Source organism: Monodon monoceros, unplaced genomic scaffold (genome assembly GCF_005190385.1).
Source record: "Monodon monoceros isolate NGI ecotype Baffin Bay Population unplaced genomic scaffold, NGI_Narwhal_1 Super_Scaffold_7, whole genome shotgun sequence".
Classification (NCBI taxonomy): Eukaryota; Metazoa; Chordata; class Mammalia; order Artiodactyla; family Monodontidae; genus Monodon; species Monodon monoceros.
In genome coordinates, this window is record NW_021703784.1 from 11,478,608 (window position 1) to 11,497,159 (window position 18,552).

Genomic DNA, 18,552 nt, shown 5'->3' on the forward strand with positions numbered 1-18,552 from the left:
TCAATCATCAGGCATGGGATGCACACACACCTACCCTGTGTACTTTTAATGAAAATAATTTGCATTATCTTAAAGACTTATTCCATTGACATGGGGCAACTTGGTATATACAAATTGTGTTCGAAGTGAAATAAGAAAAAGTAGGAATGTAAATGAACATCATTCAGAGTTAATGTATTTTGCCCTTGACGGCAGAACTTAATTTACATTTTTCTTGTTGTAACTGTAGACACATGTACACCTGCCCTGATAATTACAGTTCCAACAAAAGCGTCTCTTTATAAATTCAAGAGCATGCTAACCATGAGCTTTATGGAATTTTGTAGTACTCACCTTGGTGCCGTACAAGTGCGAAGATGAAAGAGACCCAAATTCTAAGTAATGATGAATAATTCATCCTGGAATTTTAAAAAGAAAAAGAAAAAAAAAATCCCCAGCTTGCCAGAGTAAATAGAACACCAGGTGTGTTTGGTGGCAAGTCCCAAGACACATCACAACCATCATAGCACATTCACATAACAACATCAACAGTTCTGAGTCAGGATGAAATGCCCTGGATGCTGGCGGGCCCTCCTATGTTCAACACCTCATGAACAAATTAGATTCCCCCATGAGAAGCAGTTTGGAAGTGTAATGAGATCATTCAAATTGTCAGGAAATTATAAAGAATCAATGAGCATGGCAATGAGTCAAGGAAAGGCATCTACTCTCCAGCTACTAAAGCCCTGAAAAACAGGACCCCACTCTAAAGATGCCTGTTGTGTCTCTAGAACAGACATCCATCCTCTGTGAGGCCAGGCTCTCCTAATTTTCACAATAGCTTTCAATCAGGATCCCATAAAAGTCAGTTAAAACACAATGTGGTCCTATAGGTAGGAGGATTTAGAGTTTGCCATCACCTTCTGTAAACTATAGAGCCAGTCCATCACTCTGAAGTACAGACCAGAGTCACCGGTTGTAGAAGACTGTCCACTGACTTTCCATATGTGAAATGAATAATAGACATGTAATAAAAAAAGAACTATGCCAGGTGGCTCCTTGGAATTACAATAAAAATAGAATCCGGTACACAAGCAAGTAATTAGTCGCAGCAAATTAATTAGAGAAAGAACATCACAAAAGTGAACTTGTTTTCATTTTAGTTACAATCTGTTGGACCACTGGCTTTACCCCTTGGATGATCTGTGCCGCTCTGTAGAGCTGAGAGGCAAGCTCCAAATTACACATACTCCTGCGTCAGCACCAAGTGCATGGGTAGACACTGAAGTTTGCTTCCGATAGCATTCTTAAAACTAAAAACCCTTCTCTAATTATTGGAAGCTATCACAATTCTTCAGCCAGACTTCTATGGAAAATCAGTGAATCTCCCCTGTGAGTTTTACTGTAAATCTTCAGTTGTCAAGCACACACATTGAAATCTTAAGCACATAATAAATATTAGTCAGTTTTGCTGAAAATGGGAGAAAGCCTTTAGCAGAGATCACACACAGCTTTTAGCAGAAGGAGATGTGAGGCAGGTTTAAGGCTGGAGTCCTTAGGGAAACAGTTCAGAGAGCAGGAAGGAGGATTCATTTAAATATTTGTATTTATGAAAAATGTCACTAACCTGTTCTGCAGAGACTGGAGGAATGGAGTCGGAAATATTAAGCCAAATCTTGGTAAACCAGGAAAAATTAGGTAAAACAAGAATTCATGTCAGTTCTCCCCTACTTGCTGCCAATTATTTCTGATTCCTGAAATGATGTCTGAATCCCCTACTCTCAAAACCAAAAATTCAGTTAGTCCTGCGCTAGAGTCACGTAAGTGTTGAGTTGCAATCAAGTTTTTCTTCTATTGATTAAGGAAAAGTAAATCTAAAGATCAGTTTCAGGATTGCGTAGAGAGGTTCTTTTCCTGAAAAACTAGACCTTTTTCTCCCCCCTTAAAAAAAAAAAAAAAGAGAGTAGATTCAGATGGAAATGTCAGTTACTTGGAGCTGAAACCTTGGTCCTTTCTGATCGGAATCACTTTGCACTGAAAAACACAGAAGAAAACCCCCCTTCTACCTTTGTACCCAAAAAAAGGCAAGTGTATAATGTTACGGAATTAGCATCCACCAGCATGGGATTCAAACACCAAACAAAGCTGCTGCCTGCAATATTTAAAGTTGGTTTTCTACCAAAGTCTTTTTTTGTTTCTCTGCTTTTGAACGGCTGCCACAAATAGGCTCTACCCTGTTTTTTCACAGGTGTGCGTGAAGTATTGAAAGAAACTGTCTCAAACTTTTCTAGGTTTTATTCCTGCCCTTTTCCCTCTGATACACCGCAGGGCAGCGGGTTAGGCCAGGGGACAGGTAACCAACGCGAGGCAGGATCTTTCACAAGGGAAAAACCAAGGGCTCTGGAAACCTCCACAGATACCCAGCGAGGGTCCTTGGAGGGAGTAGGGACAGATAGACCCCCCCTGACGAAAAGTTGCAGTAGGTATTTAAAAGGCATCGTGAACGAGGTAAAAAGGTGTCCGGTTCGATGCAGAATGAGAAACATTGGCTAAGGCAGAAACTAAGTTTACTATCCAAAATATTTAAAGTGAGACTTGTTAAAAAAAGGAAATCATTTGAAGGTAGCCGGAGAAAACTCTCTGTAAATCAGTGGGAATTTAAAAATCGCTTCAAAGTTCTCTCTGACCAGACATTTAAATGCCAACTGTATCAAAAGACATAATTCCAGTTTCGAACAAATTGTCCTAAAATGGACAAGAGGTTTGGGAAACTAGTCTTTCAGTCTAAATTATTCAATATTTTCCCCATAATCCCGTGGTGATTCAGTAGGCTTTACGAATTCTCCACATTTACTTTCAGATGTCAAATGACTATTTTCCTCCCCAAGGCACATATTTATGTAACAGAAAATCTGATTTTTGGGGTGCCTGTCCAAAATAAAATTAAACTCAAATCCAAGACTCACCTCAAAGAGCATTCTCCTTGCCCAGCCTTTATTAAGGTTTCAGTCCAGTAGTCAACCTAAATGTAGTGAAGCAAAAGAGTTGGTTCTATTTTAAAAACTGCTAGTGTCATAGTAATTGCTTTGGTCTTCCTTCATGCACTCGTGGGTATTTGTATCTCAGCCTTTTGACCCATATTAAATGTTTCATCCTTCTTGGGGCAGGACTGCTCCTGGGATAAATGCCACCTGGGCTAACCAGATACACAAGATGGTGGCATAAATGGATCAGAATGACTGAGAAGCTGGGTGCAAGCGAGTGCCAGGTGCTTGAGGACAGACGGAGCTGGCTTATTGCTGGTTGGGCTGGGGAGTCAGTTAGTGAGCATGTATTCCGGGTGTACACTCAGTGGTCACAGAGGGAAAAATGACAAAAATCTCTTTTTATGCCATGTCGGCAGGAGGGTTTATTCTGTTTGAAGGGGTGAAGTGAGCCAAGATTTGACAAGATTTAGACCAAAGGTGGTGTGGGCGTGGCTTGGAGCTAGTAACCCAAGACAATTTGTGTTTTACAAAGATGGCATAGATGGAAGCTGCTTTTTAGGCAGGAGGAAAGGCAGTTCAAACAAAACACAAAACAAAAAAAATTCCTAAAAATGCGTAGAATAAGCCTTATATGCTGATTGTTTTTGTTTTGTTTTGTTTTCTTAAGTTTCTTACACCTTCTGTGAAAGAAATAGTCAGATCTGAGCTAGTTTGAAATGATGCAGTGAGAAGTGTGGACGGCCACAAGCCTCCAGCTGTGAGCTCCTTCAGGCTCAGCCTCACTGTTGGAGCCAAGGGCAACCCCATCCGTGACTGGGCGAGGTGGTGGGACAATTGCCTCAGCACTTTCCACCCAATGCAGGACTCCCCTAATGGGCAATTTTTGCTCTGGAGAACCTAGTTGAGGTGACAAAGGCTGTATCAAGGGCTCAACTGAAGCAGCTCTACTATGCCCAAATCAGGGTCTAATTGGGAAAAACTTGGACTTGTGTATATAATTTTATGCATTGGGATTTTATATATGTATGTGTGTGTGTGTGTGTGTGTGTGTGTGTGTGTGTGTGTGTATATATAAATATATATAATGTATATACATTGGGGTTGAAATGTCCAAATTACTGTGGCAGATGGCAGAAGAAGGGATTAAAATTCTCAGAGACATGGACACGCATGTATATCATGTGACTCCAGAAGACCCAACAGATGATCATGTCCCACGGAAAGGCCCAGAGGACAGACGCATCACCCACCAAAGGCAGCAGGAATATGCTGGTGAGAGACGCACAAGCATCAGAAACAAGCTCGGTGGGGCTCCCCTCAGCAGGTCAGGGCTGATGGCAGGAGTGGTGGTCACAGAACTTGACTGTCCAATCGCAGTGGGGATGATGGGCACCTGAAACAACAGAGACCAGGTAGCAGCACTCTACTGCCTGAAGCCAAGGGGGTCGAATCTTCATAATAACCAAGCAGGTCAGAGTTGTAGCCAAGGGGCCCTGATCCATAGAGAGTTATGGAGATGAATAATAGAGCACGGCATCCAAGGGGCAAAGTAGATGGGCAGCCAACAAGGGTATTGCTTACTATATAGAATAAAAAAGAGCAAGAATGGTTGAGCAAGAGGCCAAAGACAGTTGTCCCAATGAAAGGTCTTGATCCTTTGCTCAGTTTGTGGATCTGAGTCAATTTTTCAAATCTGGAATCCATACACTAAAAAGGTAACCAGGTCACCAAAGGGAAGAATCCTGCAACATCATGGCAAGTGTGTACAGTAGTGATTCTCTCAGTCCTTCCCCCAAAGGACCTACGGTCATTTACTTGATTGACTGTAGACTGGGGGAGGGGAATGCCTAGATATCTTGTGGACTGTTGAACAAGGGGTTTGAGTTAACATTGATACCCAAAGACCCTGTTAGAGTGAAAACAGAGAGGCCAAGGAAACAAAAGGAGACCTGGCCAAGTCCCAGCAGGCCCACAGGGGCTGCCGACCTACCTGGAGGTCAGTCCCCAAGTCCCTACATATAATTGGGTTTAATATACTTGACACATTTGGTCCTTGGTCTGTGTGGTAGAAGCTATCATAGCAAGGAAGGAAATTGATCCTTCTACTCCAGCCAAGGTAGTAAATACAAAAGAGTCTTGCATCCTGGGGTTGGGGAAAGATGGTGAAGATTAGTGTCACTCTTAGGGAGCAGGGGTGGTGGGATCTATCATATCTCCATTTAATTGGGCAAGATGGATCCTGAAGAATAACTGTGGGCTACTGCAAGCTCAACCAAGTAGTAGCTCCAGTTTGCATCTGCTGTACTAACACATCTTTGCTGGAGATACTACGTTAGTACAGATGGCTTCAGATACATGGCTTCAGATACATGGCATGTGGCCGTTAATTGGGCAAATGCATTTTTTCCCCTATCTGATTCAGGCGTGAGGATCAGAAAAATAGTTCATCTTCAAATGGAACAGACAGCAACATACATTTATAGTTTTGCTGAGATCGGATGGAATGTCTCCTATAGAACATCACCTTGATTCACAACGTTGACAACGTTGATTGGCACAATGAGGAAGAAGTGGCCGGAGGCCTGGGTAACACACATGTGCTCCGAAGGTGGGAGTTACATTCTTCAGAGATTCAAGGCTAGTACTTCAGTAACACTTTTAGGAATCCAGTGGTCAGAGACATGCTGGGATCTCCCCTCCAAAACAAAAAGCAAATGGCTGTATCTTGCAACCTCTCTACAAAGAAATTCTCCCCTCTTCGTAGCTTTCTTTGGGTTCTAAAGGCCACATATTCCGTACCTACAAAAACTGCTCCAGCCCACATACCAGGTGACATAGAATTCAGCCAGCTTTGACTTGGGTTGAGAGCATGAAAGAGCTTTGTAGCAGCTCCAGACTGTAATGCAAGCAACCCTGCCACTTGGGTCATATGTTCAGTAGGTGCTTTGTTGTCGGAGATGTTAGGGGCAGAAAAAGATGAAATGTGATGTTTATTGCAAACCCCACTGGGAAAACCATAACTCAGGTCCCTGGAGTTCTGGAGCAAAGTCGTGACATCCACAGCAAAAAATAACACACCTCCTGAAAATCAGCTCCTGGCATGAGAATGTACCCTATGATGGAACATTTGACCAAGATACAAGTGACCACGTGCCAAGAAATTCCCCTCATGAGCTGGGCCCTGTTGGACCCCCCAAGACATAAAGTCAGGGGGTCCCAGCAGCAATCTACCCTAAGATGGAAATGGCATAGCTGCATATCTTGAACTGGCAATGAGCAAGCTGCTGAACTAGGTAGCCCAGAATCCATGTCACCTTTCAGAGTTATACTGGTTACCCCGCCCCGCAACCCAGATAACACGTATGGCCCTATGTGAAGTGCGAGGTGGGCGGTGCATATGACAAGCTGAAGGAGGATGAAAAAGCCTAAGCTTGGAGTGTGGATGGATTGGCTTGGTGTGTGTCTGCAAGCCCAAAGCATATGGTGGCTACACTACAGCAAGGGTATAGCCTTGAAAGACAATGATAGAGGAATATTTTCCCAGTGGGTGGACTTGGGGGCATTATATCTTGCCCCCAAGTACTCTGTGTCAAAGTGGTCTGATGTTAGAACATGTACAAATTCATAGGCAGTGGTGAATCACATATCTAGTTGGACAAGGGCCTGGAAATAAAAAAGTGGCAAGGAGGCCTGGAGTAGAGACATGTGGCTAGACAGATGGGAATGGACATGAAGTGTGAAGATCTTTGTGTCCTATGTTAACACCCAAAAGAAAGCATCCACTACAGAAGAGGGACTAAACAACTAAGTAGACAAAATGACTTGGGCAGCTGACCTGAAGCAGCCTTTGTCAGTGTTGGTATGATGGGCACGTATATGAAGTGGCCACAGCAGCAAGGATGGAGGTTATGCAGGAGCCCAATAGCATGAACTCCTATTTAGCAAGGCTGAATTAGCTATCCTGGCCTCTGAATGTTCACCCTACCAATAACAGAGACAAAAGCTAAGCCCTCAGTCTGTCACTGTTCCTCGGGGAGACCAACTGGCCACTTGGTGGCAAAATGACTACACTGGACCACTTTCATCCTGGAAGGGCCAATGGTTCCTTTTCCCAGGAATAGACCTGGACTCTGGATATGTGTATGCTTTTCCTGCCCACGGGGCCTTAGTCAGCACCACTAGTGAGAGGCTTGCAGAATACCTGATCCACAGGCATAGAATTCCATGCAAAATAGCATCCAACTAGGGAGGCCACTTTACAAAAAGGGATCTGAGCGTGGGCCCAAGATTACAGTAGGAGCCCCTGGTTGGAGCAGTGTCCCCAGTAGGAGGAATGCATGGGTCCAGGCACCAAAGTGTGGAAGCAGGAGTAGCCCCACCTGCAAGTACTCCCAATGATTATTGAGGGACTTTGGCTTCCCAACCCCTCATCTCTAGGTTGTGCAGAGTTTGACATCCTGGTTCCCAGGAAGGCGTGCTCTCACCAGGGGACACGGAAAGAGTCCCACGGACCTACAAGCTATGGCTGTGATGCTGCCTGGGTACTTTGGGTTCCTTGTTGCAGAGACTAGCAGGAAAGACGAGCCACCACCCTATTAGGAATCCCCGACCCTGAGAAGCGGGAGGAGGTGGAGCTGCTGTTGCGTGACAGGCTCAAGGGGTAAGACATGTGGAACTCAGGTGACCCATGATGGTGGCTCTTGCTACTCCCTGGCCCAGTTGTGACTGTGATGGACAAGCATAGCAACCCAAGTCTGAGCAGCATATAGTTACCAGGGATTCAGATTCCGCAGGAATCAGGGTTTGGGAAAAACCACTAGGTAAACCACTGAGACCAGCAGAGGTGATAGAATGGATAATGGAAGAGGGAGATGGTGGGTACCAGTCGTGACTCTGAAACCATCTGCAGTGTCATGGGCTGTAGTCCGTTCCCCTAACCTCCCTTTTCTGAGGTTCCCCTCTGGAAGAGCCCTGGAGGAGCTGGCTCTGATCATGGATGGAGAATTGCATCTACACATGGCACAGGGTGGACTGTGTGGTACATACAGTCGTGCACCACTCAGATCCACCTTCAAGAAAAGAATGCTTTCCAGCCACAGGGAGTATGGTTAGCTGACAGCTCCCAACTGTTGGCTCCTTTGGCGTCTGCATCATTGTTCAAGCTGAGGTCATGTTCCTGTGTTCCTCCATCAATGACTTGAGAAAAGCTTTGGTAAAAGGACCTAAGTGGGATGCCCCTAATAGGAAATCTTTGCTCCAGAGCATCCTATTGGGCTTGAAGACTTTGTCAGGGCTGCTGCATGTGTGATGCCCCCTCCTGCCCCATCTTTCTTCTTCCCCTTTTCTTTCACAGGTGTTATTACCCAATAAACCTTTTGCACTCCTAACTCCACCTTAGCATCTTCCTCCTAGCCATCTGAATCTGCAACATTGGTGTCTTGGATAAATATACAAGCCCTCTACAACTGATCATTTTGCTTCATTGTATAATCTGCCATGGAGATTCCAGATATTTTTGTAGTGCAGTTGTTTCTACCACTTATCCACTGATTGAATAATGTTCAGCCTCCTAGATCTAGCTGGATAAGGTGATTACATCGAAGGTTATGCTTACGTTCCCCCTGAAAATGGTAGTTAGCCACAGCAGAATCCTTGAAATGGATGAGGTGATACAGAAAATGCAATTATGCTCGTGAAGACTTCTCCTGAACAGTAAAGATGTTCATGATGAAAGGGTCTCAAGAGCACCACATCTGGAAGTTTGCTTCTCTTATTGCCTTGGAATCTTCATTCTTGGACACCTGGGTTAACTTTCATGGGTTCTCCTGAAGTCTGTTTTTCATTCTTAAGAGAAAAATGTTTAAAAACCTGATGTCATATTTCTAAAATTTTCATATTTACTAGTATCATGGTAATAATCGTTTAACAGCAAGCTGCAAGCATTAGGAGTTTAAATCGTAGCACAAATGCTCTAGAACATGTCTTTTTAAAGAATTAATATTATTTGCCTCTAAGTAATTTTCTTTTTGTGCTTATCTTACTCCGTCTAGACACTGGACTCTTAATTATGAGAAAAATGGCACTGGCTCTTTGAAAATCACATTGAGTAACATTAATGTTTATTAACTAGCAAGACTTTCTAGATCTAAGATCTCAATAATAAACGATGCTCAGCTCTGAAATTTAATCAAGGACTCACAGATATTTTCTGAAAGTAACTCTAGTATCTATCTCTAGGCAAGGAGTTTGTAATAGCTAATTCTAAGTAGACCAACATAACCAAAAAAACCTCACAACTGGTCTTATTCTAACATCCTTGTTAGCACATTAGCAATAAGGTTGAAAAGGGGCAGGGCGAGTGGAGAGACACTCTATATTCCCTGTTCACCAAGTAGCACCAAGTAGTTCTAGAAGAATTTCACTGGTCGGCAAGAAGCAGCTCTGATTAAAGCTTACTGCAGACAATAAACAGAGGGTTTTAGCACTATTTGTCTATCACTTTTCAAGGGCACTCAGCTGAAACAAATGCTCATACATTGTTAAGGATAAATAATACATATACCTTCTCCTGCAGAGGTGAAATCTCACTCACCGATGATTAAAAATTGCAGATTCCAAGGAAAGAGAGCTCATAAGACAGACGATATGCATGGCTCATGCAAATCTATTATGTGTTGAATTCAAGTGCCTAGATTTGCATGCCTAATTGGGAAGAACGCCATCTTGGTTGCACTAACATCTTGCACGTATCAAGCCCAAGATCAGTAAAGTCTTTGACTTTGCAGGGATGTGACAAGTATTAATCAGAAAAAAAAAATGTTCTTTTATGTAATTCCAGTGGAGAACAATTTGGCAATATCTATCAAAATTACAAACACTCTGACCTTTTGATCTAGCAGTCCCGCTTCTGGGAATGTATTCTGCAGATTTATTTCAAACATGTAAAAGAACATATGCTTTTTACTGCAGCAAATTGAAAAAAGTAAAAAAGAGAAAAAAAGAGGGAGGGAGATTGGGAGAGAGAACAACGAAAGACTCAAATGTCTATCAATGAGGTGTTGGTCAAATAAACTATATACCACATCTATAAATGGAATACTATATCTTATATTATAAACAAAGGGTAAGGTGATTTCGTACATGTTGCTATAGAGAGATTTCCAAGATACATTTTAAGCGAAAAAAAGCAAGGTGCATGATAGTATATAATATGCTAACTTTGCTGTATAAAAAGGTATCAATAAGTATATTCTCATGTGCTATTATTTGTGTTGACTCGGCAAAGACACACAAAAAGCTAATAAAAGATGGAGTACAGGGGTTAGAGTAGAATTTTCCAGTGTATACTTTGTTTATATTGTTTGATTTTTGAATCATGTGAATGTTTTGTATTTAAAATGAAATACAAATGGTTCTTAAAAGATGTCTTCTTGTAAACAAACTGAACTATAAACCAAACAAAATTTTAACACAACCAAAGCAATTCATAATGTCCTAGCTGTATTCTCTAATAGTGGAATAAGGCTTACATCTGCCCTCAAATGTATCAGGTAGTTCAGAAAACATTGTATTTTTTAATGTCTGCCTCCTCTTATTCCCATTCTTATTTATTTAACACCTTAATTGTATTACCTATAGTGACTAAGAAGCATTCAAGGATGAAGAGTCTGTGAAAGACTCAGTAAACTGAAATTGCATTGTAATTTTTTGGCAGACCTAGATCTCACAGACCATAATAGATAAACTGCCTCCTCTATTTTGTAAGCAATATTTATATTCCTCACAAGGCTCTGTCTTGAATTTTAAAGAGGAACAATAACAGTGACAGCCTCAACCTTTCCCGTAACAAAACCTGTGATATGGGCTCCATTAGATTATCTACTTTTTCTCCTCCTATAAACACCAAGTTCACTTGAACACGGATGCCTCCTTAATAAAAGTCTGAGTCAAAACTGAGTGACCTGTCTCACCTTTAGTTGTTCACGGAAAACAAAGCGTTAAGGCTCTAGAATGTCGTCAGGTTGAAGACCAAGTGACCGGTGTTCAGCATCATATTGCAGGTTCACTTCTTCTTGTCAACAGCACCCATGACAAGTGTCCAATCTGGCTCCTCCCAGGAGAGCAGGGAGGACAATGGATATACACCAATCACAGTGTTAGAATTCTGAAAATGGCATGAGGACAAGTTTCAATTTGGATTTAGAGCTATCAGCCGCATCAGTGATTTTGTTATAGAGCAAATCAATTTAGTAACTGAATATGGAGGAACATCTCACTTTAGTGTTTTAGTGAAACATAAAGACTAACATTAATGGTGTGACTGTGGAGGGCTATGGGAGAACCTTAGCAGCAGGTAGTATATATAGTACAGCTCTCAACTGCAGCCAAACTGCTTGGGTTTGAATCCTAGCTCTGCTGTCTTTTATCAACGGTGTGACTTTTGGCAAGTTACTCAACCTATCTGTGCCTCACAAGTAAGAAGATGGGGATAATTAACAGTGCTGAATCATAGGGATGTCGTGAACATCAAAAGGGCTTAATATAGGTAGAGCATCTAGATTGGGCCCTGGCTGACAATAAACGCTCATTGTTAATGTTTAGAAGAAACACGAGCATGAAAATTATAAGCCTGGATCCCTGGCACTGATTCACACGACCAGCAACCCTATCTGCTTTTGTCTCATCTCCCTCTTGGATTATGAGTTTGTTACTCCCCTCTTGATATGTGTGCCTTAAAACAGAACGCAAGCAAATTGCTCAGGTGCCTAAACCACACTGAAGAAAGGCATAAGATGTTCACATGTTTTCTACTCATATGTCTAGGCAAGTATATATATCTGAACATCTTAATAGATCAGTTACAAAAAAAAAAAACTACCCATTTTTAGTGTTATTCTCAAATTTTTGAAGGAAAAGGATTCAGAAATTCATTATATTTTAAGGAGATATAATATGGTATGCTATCCCTTTCATGTATTAACTCAATTCCTAAATTTTAGTTACATTAAAAACTTAAAAGTAGATGAAATGACTCATGTTAACATCTATCATGACCTATGCGTTTTAAAAGTTATCTGGCTAAACTTGAATCCTGAAATCCTAAGTCTAAGTTGGAGAACACAGATAACTTCTTTTCCAGAGACGAACTGGAAAGACAAATGTGACTTCAAGGCTTAACCTCCTTGTTTTACATGCATTCTGGTGGAAGTTACAGCATTTTTCAGTCCAGTGGGTACTGGGTGTCTTGACATATGTCTACCTTGCAAGAACTCAGAGACCCTCATAATAAATACTAAATAGAACTTAGCACAGAGGTTAAAACTATAATTTTTTGAAATTTGAATAAGAGGTAGAAATAATCTTACATTTAAACAGATCGCGATACTTACACACTTCTGAAGCACTGAGAAAGAATTTAATAGATTCTGTCTTCTAAATACAGTAATAAAGTATATATAGTTCTTGGGCCTTAGTTCTTGGTACAAGGTTAATTCATAACAGATTACCAAGAAATTACTGACAAGCAGATACGGTTCAAGTGCCCCAAACCCTAATTCTTAGAGAAAATTATTTTTCAAAGGAAAGAAACGTCACGTGAAAAAGTGTCGCAAATTTCTAATTCATCAAAATGAGATTCTTACTCAAAAACGGGGATGCCGAATAGCTCAAAGGTGGGTTTTCATCCTTAAAAGAGCATGTTAGAAGTATAAAACTTTGCTAACAAAAAGGCAATAACATATTTCCTATGAACCTTTGTCTTGCGGTTTTAATTTCTAACTTTGGCAAGATGCCAACTAAATTTGTTAAGCTGGTCAAACTCTTTTACCAGCTTAGGCCAGTTCCCCAGAGGACTCAACCACAGCACTGATGTTGACTTTCTGCTGTATAAAAATAAACATGCACCACGACTCCAGGAAAAAATCAGAACACAAAGAGAAAGTGGACTTTTAGATTTTTAATTTTTTTAAAGATTATCTATATATCTCTCTATATATATTAATAAAAGTGCAAAGAATAGACCTTCATGTTTAAATTATATTCTAAAATAAAATATATATTTCCATGAACTGCAGGAGACAACTGGCAAGTAAAGAGCCTGAGAGAGTCCAGTCCCTCTCCATCACTACAATGGACATATATTTGAAGGAAGCACCTATGAAAAATAGTGTTCACAACACACCTGGTAACACAGAGAGCTTCTGGGTGTTCTTGAAAGCAGTTTGCATGTCAATCTAACACGAAATGAGGGGAAAAATCAAATTCATAAACAGAAATGACATTGCTTAGAACAATCTATTATTCTGTACTCTTGTTTTATTTGCCCTGGAGCCTAGCACCTCCCACGGAGCAAGCCACCTTCACACACGCGCTCATGAAACTATCGCCTGCGTGCCTCAAATGGTGATAGTTCCTTGTGCAACAAGCCTTCCCTGTTCACAACACTGCTGATTTAGCATCATAGCTGAAACTTCTGGTTAGAACTGAACTTTTTCTTTTTTTAAGTAAACAAACTTTTAAAACGTAGCATCGTAACATTCGGCTCTGTTACACATAGCTCACGTTTTGGGCTTGTTTTCACCAAAAGGTCTTAAAGGGACAAGAGTTATATAATATCTGCTGCTTTCTTATGTATTTATGGCCATGGTGGCGATAGGCTGCAGAAACAATAGAAACCTTCAATAATAAAAAAAGATATATGACTCTGAACTTTTTTTTTTCTTTAAAGCAATCTGGGATATTTCAAAAATTCAAATTCAAACACTGATTTCCACTGTGGTGTCAGCAGCTGCATGCCCACATGAAAATGATGCCTAAGTTTTTACCTGGCTTTCTTTATTACTCCTTTCCTTTTTCAGAACTGACAAAACATTTCTATTTTAGAAAAGATATGTTCTATACACTGTGCCTGTAGCAACATATCTGTAATACTGGCTATGACAGAATTTTGCCTCATGAATGTCAGTAATATGCTCTCACTGAATCTGGGTGAAGTTAACATTAAAATACAGATAAGCTACAATCAATTATGCATAACTTGTAGACTCAAAAGTCCATGGTCTCTCCTCTCCTTCTTTTTGACCTGTTATAAAAATAATTTTGGTTACAAGTGTCTACACAGCACCAATTTTATTTCAAAAGCAGCATCTTTACTCAGCCACTCAAATCAGTCTACATGTATACATGCTCAAATATCTTTTCTCATTTACTTCTGTTCTGTAACTCTAAAAGACCGGTAATTGCATTAGATCTTGTCTCAATCAAAAATCATTTAGCAATTATTAAAACAATCAATTACAATGCCCTAAAAATACCCACGGCCACTGAATTAAATGAGAAGTTCCCCTGACATGCAACTGGGTAATCGGAGAATTATGCCTGCAGTTGATGAGCACTGTGTTCTGTAATAGCAGAAGGAACAGGTCTCTAATAGTAAAAAAGCATTTCATAAAACTTTGTCATATATAAAATATCTTATTAATTGTCATCATTCCACTGACGATTAAAGCATAAGTGTTTGCTCTGCTTTCTGCTGTGGGACAGTCGGGGGTCATACAACCGCAAAAAATAAGGGGGCATCTGTTTCTCAGGCTGACAAAAGCTCAGTTACACTGTTTCTCTCTCAAACTCGTCTGCACTCACGCACACGTACACACAGCATCCACGGTTTTAATCCTCCTGACACTGTTGCCACACTTTTTTCCCACTTCCAAAAACCTGTCAGGAAAATGTGATTGCAAAATAATTATTCTTGTCTATACCCAGCCTGGATCTCCATCGCTCATTTTTATGATTTTATGATTTTGAAAGATAAGGCAAAAGGAGAACAGGCATCATTCATCTTCCTCAAACCCTTTGGTTTCCACTTTCAGTGTTACAGTGAATGTAGATTCGACTCAGCAGGCCTGGGTCAAAGGCTTTACAGATACTGAACCTGAAGTGCATTAAGAGAATAGACATCTGCTACCACGGCGTAGGACAATTTAAAGAGTAGAGCATCCGTGAAGAGCTCACAAGAGCCACCTAAAAATTTCCTAAGAAATTAAAGAATTTGTAGGAGGGACGGAATCACGTAACGAAGGTCAAAAGGTCAAACGCAATCGGGTAACAATTACATTCTTTGAAAAATACTTCATGTGCACATTTTCTGCCCCAGGTGCACTAAGTCCTTCTCAAGTCTCCTATCTGTAAACATGGTGGATCCAGAAAGACATATATCAAAGAAAGACATTACACTGATTAACAAAGGAATAGAAGAACAAACAAAAAGATTTCAGAGCAGGTAAGGACTACCTTTTAAAGGAAAGTGCTTTAAACATGCTTCTGCAAAAAATATGACTTGGAGGCAAATCTGAAGTTTTGACACTTATACTTTACTCAGAGATTAGTCAGAGTTGTTCTTCTGTAGGGGCAACTAAACTGAAATGTAAAACAAAAAGAATTGTTCAATTATGACATCACAAAATCCCAGGGAAAAACTAGGAATCAAAGCTCCCTTTGATTAAAATTTCCCACTTCGAATGCAAAGTGCAAGAGCAAAAGCTTCAAATGATGACAGGCAGGAAAGTCACAGTACTCGTTCTCCCATACTCCCCCCCCACTTGACTCCCTCATACACACTACAGAGAGTTTACTAGCTAATTCTCAGTTCTCCTGGCACGTATATCCATTGCTCTGTTGGATTCTTCGTAAAGTCAGGCCTCCATTCCCAGTAGTTTAAAGTAATGAAAAAGATAGATATGAAGAAATACATTCAAAAAGCAAAAAGCAAAGAACTCTGGAATGTGACGTAGCTCATGTCAGTAATGGTTGATATAACTGTGGGAGGGACATTAAAGTTGAGATAGTTACATACAGAGTGATCAGGCTGCTGTGTCTGTGCTTCCTGGAATTCTAACACTCCATCTACTCTTCTTCCAGACCCTAACAGAGCTATAGGTTCCAACTGTACCTGAGATCAGAATCAGGCTGACAAATGCGTGACACACTTGAAATTATTTAAAAAGGGAGAAATGAAGAAAAACATTACCCAAGTTGAAAAATAAGAAGTTCATTATGGACAGAATAAAACTAAGGTAAACATGTATGGACACGAGTCAAAATGAAAAACTGAACCCAAGAAGGAAAGGAGAGAGAGGGAGGGGAAAAAGGAGGAATTGGGAGACAGATGTGCTGCCCCTTCCTGGAAGGATCCCTTGTTTCCTGATTTAAGTGCAAGATACTCTTCTGAGGGGACAATGCTGTTCACGCCATCATCACAAGTACACCTAAGTGGTCATGAGGACCAAGCAGTAGACAGATCCCAGTGAACACAGTAAGAAGTCGGTGGCTGCCTAGTCCCCTCTCATGAGGGAGGGCACAGAAACTGGAGATGTGGCCAATTCTGGTGGCAGAGTAGAAGGAATCTGTGGTAGAAAATACCAAAAACAGCCCCCTACCCATTCTAGGGGGAAATATACAAAACCCCCCTGAAACCTAAACAAAACAAAACAAAACGAAATAAAACAAAACAGAGCAAACTTCTCCCTCCTGAAGGAAACCTCATGGGAACAAACGCCCTGCGAGTCCCAATGCGTGTGTTCTCACAAGGCTGGTGGAGGCTACTTTGTTTTGGATTCCACAAAAATTTTGTCTCCATCCCTAATGCCAAAAGAATGCAAGGCTCGAGAGCTGTACTTCATTTCCTCTGGGCCAAAGGGCGCTTCATGGTCAAAATAGTAGAGAAGCATGTTGCTAGTGGGTAATTGAACTAGAGTTTTTAATTGTTTCTTTAGTTCTGCAACTGTTTGGTCCAGACGAATGGTCATTTCTTCCACCTGGTCGTTAAAGTGGACTTCTACTTTCGCACTGCTCTGGGGTCTCAGGTCCACTTCTGCCAAAGGCTCCAACTTCCCATATTTTGTGACTAGTTCATGATACCTAGGAGGATAAAAAAACAAAACAAAACAAAACAGTGACAACTTAAGCCACTAGCGCATGAACTACTGACTTCTTCAGAACTATAGGTAAACTACACTGTTATTCTCAACATCTTTCTAATATCCTATCTACTTACCTGCCTACCTACCTATCGGGTGACTATTGTGGAATGTGTGATCTCAAATCGTTGCCCTTTTTTTTTTTTTTAAATTATTTATTTATTTTAGTTTTGGCTGTGTTGGGTCTTTGTTTAGGGCTTTCTCTAGTTGTGGCGTGCGGGGGCCACTCTTCATCGCGGTGCACAGGCCTCTCACTGTCGCGGCCTCTCTTGTTGTGGAGCACAGGCTCCAGATGCGTAGGCTCAGTAGTTGTGGCTCACAGGCCCAGTTGCTCCACGGCATGTGGGATCCTCCCAGACCAAGGCTCGAACCCGTGTCCCCTGCATTGGCAGGCGGATTCTCAACCATTGCGCCACCAGGGAAGCCCTGAAATCGTTGCCCTTTTGAGGCCACAGTAAAACCCCATTCTTGTGTATCTGGGAAGAGTCTCTCCTAAAGATGGCCAACATGCCTGCTGCTAATCTTTATATAAGAATCAGCTTAGAAAGGAGAGGAGAACCTAGAAAAAAAAGTAGACACTACAAAGATTATAGAGAGAAGTCTAATCACTCTGTAGAGCCTGCTTGCTTGGGCACCATCATCAAGGCAGGCAGATATCTAAGCACGTGTTCCTTGGTAACAGATGGGAAGATGGACGTAGACCAGCAGTTTCCGACCCCTGGGGAAGGCATAAGTTACAAACAAAAACATCTAGTTGTATGTTAGCTGTTAACTCAGCTTTTCCAGTGATGCTTTGTTGAATGTTCCAGCCTAGCCTAGTTGACTGTAACATAAGGAGTTTGTGGAAGAGTCAAGAATACGCTCTTGTAAAGAAGTGGTAAATGAGGGACACAAGTTCCTTGATCAAGGCAGGAATAAACAGCCAAAGACACCAAGAGGGAAGTGAATTATAGAGATGAGACTAGGGCCCAGGAGGACAAGTTTCCCATGTGCAAAATCTTGTCTCCGCTGGCAGCCTTGGAGGATCTAGGTTTGATTTCACTGAGAAAGCTAAGCAGTTTCCTACAATCCAGAGAGGGGGAAAATGCTGAAAAGATCTAATATTAGCTTTATTATAACCAAGATATACTGAGGTTAATTCGGGATCAGAATACAATGGCCATAAGATTACCCCCGCCACGTTCCCCACCCCTACTGGCTTTGATTCAGTTAAATCAGTGTTATAATAAGGTTGGTAGGAGCACGGAAGCTGTAGTAAGACATCTGTGGTCAGGGGTGGAAGTAATCATGTCCATGAAAGGGAGTAGCAGGTATGGTAAAGTAGCACTGGCCTTGGAGTCAGAAGGCCTGACTTCAGAGTCTTGACTCCATCTTATAATTAGCTGTGTGACTTACCAACTCACTCAATCCTTTTGGATCTCAGATTTCTCACTAGTAAAACTGGGATAATAAGTCTGCCCTTCCTACCATGTAAGACAGTCATAAGAATCATATAAAATAACAGATGAGTAAGCACTTTGTAAGTTCTAAGTTCATATGCAAATAAAAAGGATTAACATTACATTCCTGCTGTCTGGGACTTACATTATTAAAACGCACACACCACTAAG

The 18,552-nt window shown here is 41.2% G+C and overlaps 2 protein-coding genes across 8 annotated transcripts in view; both read right to left on the reverse strand.

Moving 5' to 3' along the window:
• The window catches only part of TECTA (tectorin alpha), an 82,078-nt gene extending 70,958 nt beyond the window's left edge, over nt 1-11,120 (reverse strand). For 3 of the 6 annotated variants that reach the window (XR_003791421.1, XM_029207750.1, XM_029207744.1), the window contains exons 1-6: nt 10,937-11,120; nt 8,581-8,810; nt 4,217-4,359; nt 2,946-3,001; nt 1,607-1,654; nt 334-398 (exon numbers count right to left, since the gene is read on the reverse strand). Coding sequence is in view for 5 of the 6 variants with exons in the window: in XM_029207750.1 (XP_029063583.1) it covers nt 334-397 (64 nt within the window). In the remaining variant the exon portion in view is untranslated. Of the gene's footprint in view, nt 1-333; nt 967-1,606; nt 1,655-2,945; nt 3,002-4,216; nt 4,360-8,580; nt 8,811-10,936 lie in introns of those variants that run through there. The other 3 variants (XM_029207745.1, XM_029207748.1, XM_029207747.1) reach the window with 3 other exon arrangements.
• A 1,292-nt stretch (nt 11,121-12,412) lies between these two features.
• Nucleotides 12,413-18,552, reverse strand: part of TBCEL (tubulin folding cofactor E like) — a 79,449-nt gene continuing 73,309 nt past the window's right edge. For both annotated transcript variants that reach the window (XM_029207780.1, XM_029207781.1), the window contains exon 8: nt 12,413-16,883. In XM_029207780.1, coding sequence (XP_029063613.1) covers nt 16,565-16,883 — 319 coding nt within the window. In that variant the 3' untranslated portion in view covers nt 12,413-16,564. The remainder of the gene's footprint in view (nt 16,884-18,552) is intronic.